The sequence below is a fragment of the Charadrius vociferus genome, unplaced genomic scaffold (genome assembly GCF_000708025.1).
Source record: "Charadrius vociferus isolate BGI_N301 unplaced genomic scaffold, ASM70802v2 scaffold35, whole genome shotgun sequence".
Taxonomy (NCBI): Eukaryota; Metazoa; Chordata; class Aves; order Charadriiformes; family Charadriidae; genus Charadrius; species Charadrius vociferus.
The window spans coordinates 779767-783383 of NW_009648640.1; the positions used below are offsets into that span (position 1 = coordinate 779767).

The 3617-nt window shown below is 37.1% G+C and overlaps 1 protein-coding gene across 1 annotated transcript in view; it reads left to right on the forward strand.

Annotated features, from left to right (window-relative positions):
* EPC2 (enhancer of polycomb homolog 2 (Drosophila)) overlaps positions 1-3617 on the forward strand; it is a 49971-nt gene that overhangs the window by 35894 nt on the left and 10460 nt on the right. Inside the window, exons 9-10 of the mRNA XM_009886355.1 lie at positions 669-814; positions 915-1258. Coding sequence (XP_009884657.1) covers positions 669-814; positions 915-1258 — 490 coding nt within the window. The remainder of the gene's footprint in view (positions 1-668; positions 815-914; positions 1259-3617) is intronic.

Sequence of the window (3617 nt, forward strand, 5' to 3'; positions counted from 1 at the left end):
GGTATTTCCTTTGTCACAATAAGTACTGTAGTGTGATACTCGGCACTGGAGTTGTGCATATAGTTTTGAGGTATTTCTATCAATTATTTTTCATAAGCTCATTTTTACAGACAAAAGCTTTTATGCTACTGACCCTTACTAGTGAGAATAGACAAATTCATGAGAAGGATAGGCCCTCAACTGATACAAACCATAGTCAAGATGCAGCCTTGCCTGCAGGAGGACCTTCAGCTTCAAAGAGCCTGAAGTACAGAGGCTATAACAAAAAAAAAAAATTGCAGCCAGTGTTTTATACCTTGTGATGAATCACCAAAAGAGCTGTTACCAGACAGGAGGTACTGGGCCAGATGGGCCTGTGTCTGAGTAGGACCGTTTTATGTCCTTCTTGGTAGAATGAATTAATTCTGACTCGTTCTATATTTTGTTTGTGGCGTCTAATTTTATGACTAATCAAGGAAAGAGGATTTTCTACTTCATGAATTCATGTATTTTTTAAAAAAATCTTCCAGGTCCTTTTATGATCTGAGCATATTAATCAAGTGAAAGTTCTGTGGGCATTTTCAGTGTTTTCTGTGCTGTAGCCTGCGCATGATAATCATGTAGTAGTAACCTAACCAAAGCATACCCTCTAAATGAGTGCAAAATTGCCATTTCTTTTTTCTTTACAGCCTCGTTTGGACCAAACTAATTCTCCATATGAAAACTCAGAATTAGCAGAATTGGACAAACTGAGGTTCAGGCATTGCCTTACAACCCTTACAATTCCAAGAAGATGTATAGGATTTGCAAGAAGACGAATTGGCAGGGGTGGAAGGTACAGTTGCATTATGTTTACTCTTCGCTCCACTTTGACGGATAAAAGTGGAAAAAAAGAGATAGTTAAACTAATGTCTTTTTTCATTCTCTTTAATCAGGGTTATAATGGATCGAATATCCACAGAACATGATCCTGTCTTGAGACAGATTGACCCGGAAATGCTGAACAGTTTTTCAAGCTCTTCCCAGACTTTAGACTTTTCTTCTAATTTTTCACGGACCAATGCTTCCAGTAAACATTGTGAAAACAGACTGTCCCTTCCTGAAATACTAAGCAATATCAGATCATGTCGACTGCAGTGTTTTCAGCCAAGGCTACTAAATCTACAGGACAGTGATAGCGAAGAATGTACCTCAAGGAAACCAGGGCAGACTGTGAATAATAAAAGAGTTTCTGCAGCATCTGTAGCTTTATTGAACACCAGCAAGAATGGCATATCAGGTAGGCAAGGATTTGAATTCTTCTGGAACTTAAAATAGCGAATTCCAGTGTTTTTACTTGTAATTGGACTGATAACATCTTCAGCAGTGACATTTACCTAAACCAAAGATAAAAGCTAATTATTTCATTTTTCTTAGAATATACAGAAATTTTCCACAAACAGTTCTCTTCCTTCTGCTTTTATTTCGGTTTCAATAGAAGCTTGGTAAAGTGCTGGACTTAAACATGCGTTATCCGTAGGAAGGATTCTGCTCGTATCTAAGAATTGCTTAGGGGTGATTGAGTCTTAAAGACTTTAATTGGTATAACCCTGTTTAAGAAGAGAAAAATGCTCTTTGTAAGTGCAAAAGAAAAGCAGCTGGATACTTAGGGGGGAGGTGGCTGTTTTGTCATCAGAGTTTTTCTTTTTAGATCTTGCCAAAGCATCTCAAAAAAACCCAGTAGTAAGTTAGTGAGTATACTGAGCAGGCATGAAAAAGTCTGAAAACAGCACTTTCTGTTGATACCTGTCGTGGTAAGAATTTTGACACTGGAAGCATCCAGTGATGCACCCTCTCTGTTGATTTTTCAGAAAATTGTCAGCCATTGATTAAGTGTGATTGCCTTTTCATTTAAATGTCATCTCTAACCCTTGTAGGTGGCACAGCCATCTCTTGCAGTTCGGTTTTATGACCTGATAGCTTCAGATAAACAAGACAGCCATTCGCTTATAAATGGTGTTACATTAAAAAATAAATTTCTGGTAGTATCTTCACAGGAATATAAAATATACACACCACCTTCTGCTCTTTGTAGACCCTTTGTTAGCGATTTGGATATAGAAGCACTACAGTTGGAGTAAATGCCACCAAAAGGAAAAATTGCTTTAAGCTTACATTAGCAGTCTTTATATCACTTGCTTCATATACTAGGAGTTGTAATTGCTTAAGATTTAACATTGTCGCTTCTTTCTAATCATAGAAGTATGTCCAATTCTTTAAAAAGCTGAACAATTGGAGATATGCCAAAAGAGATCTACTACCAAGCATCAACAAGCATCTAAGCATTTTCCTACTCTATTGTGTATATGCAGAATTAGCTGTTGTAGAACAGGATACTTAGATAATATAATAGGCTGATTCTAAGTTCCATAATTAACTTTATATGGATGTGGAACGGTCGGTCTCTTTTAACATCAGTTGCAGGATTGGGTATTCAGTTTTCAATAACGTACCTCTAGAATTCATGTGTAGAAATCAAATTTCTTGAAGACAAAAGCAGTTTTCTCTGTTATGGATTTAGAAGACTGATGGTTAGCTTATTAAGTAACACCAGTGTAGTACTGACATAAGCACAGAACATTTACTTTATAACTTACTTTTCAGTATACTTGTTGCAGCTGTTACATTGTGTTCGCTCTCGTGACAAGATTTGCACAAGAACATTTTTCTGCTGTGTGGAGGGAACAGGCATAATGTGCTCTGGTCATTCTGTGTGATTTTTTTTTTTTTTTTTTTGTAAGGAATTTGAAGGGCTGGAGAGTTGCACCTGTAGCAAAAGGGGGCAAGTTTGTGTGGTGGGATTATTGATCAGCATCAAGAGATGTCTTGTTAAAGCAAATGCAGAAAATAGAAAGGAATACTACTTGTCAAAGTTAAGGATGTGAAACATGGGCCATAAGCTGTCAGGAACAACAAAGAATTTGCTGGTAGTTCTCTATATAACAAGAGCAAGTAATACTGCAAGATTTCTGTTTGTATGAATAAAGTATGATGACACCAAGGTAAGGAGAGTTGCTGAAAAAGATATAGGTTAAGTTGATTCTTTCTGTAGATTTTTTTCGTGATAATGTAGTAAATATTAATCCATCATTTAAGGATTAGCTAGATGTAAAACTTTGAGGCTTTAAATTCTGCTCTGGGGAGACTTTTTCCCTACCCCCCTCAAGGGTGGAGTCTACCTAAAGAACTAGAAGAATATTTCTGGGGGGAAGCTGATATATCTGATTTTAATAGTACATGAAGAAATGAGTGGAGGAAAAAGGTTGAAGAGATTTGTGAAATCTCCATACCTAGCTTTAGTATAAATGAAGATTGCAGCAGTGGAAGAGAATTCCAGTAGCTAAGGGAAAGGTGGCACGTACTAAGAAAACAAACAGGAGAACAGGGTTTAAGCCGTATTTTCAGGGAAAGGGGGGGCAGTGTTTTGGTAGGGAACTGTGTATATATAAGAAAGAAAATGTCATCCCTTCCTGATTCAAGTAACACCATCAACAAGAATAAAAAACCTAAATTAGTGGTGCTATATGGCAAATTAATGTCAGACCTGATATACACATGTGGACTAGCACTCACGTACTTCAGGATTTCTACTGTTAGGG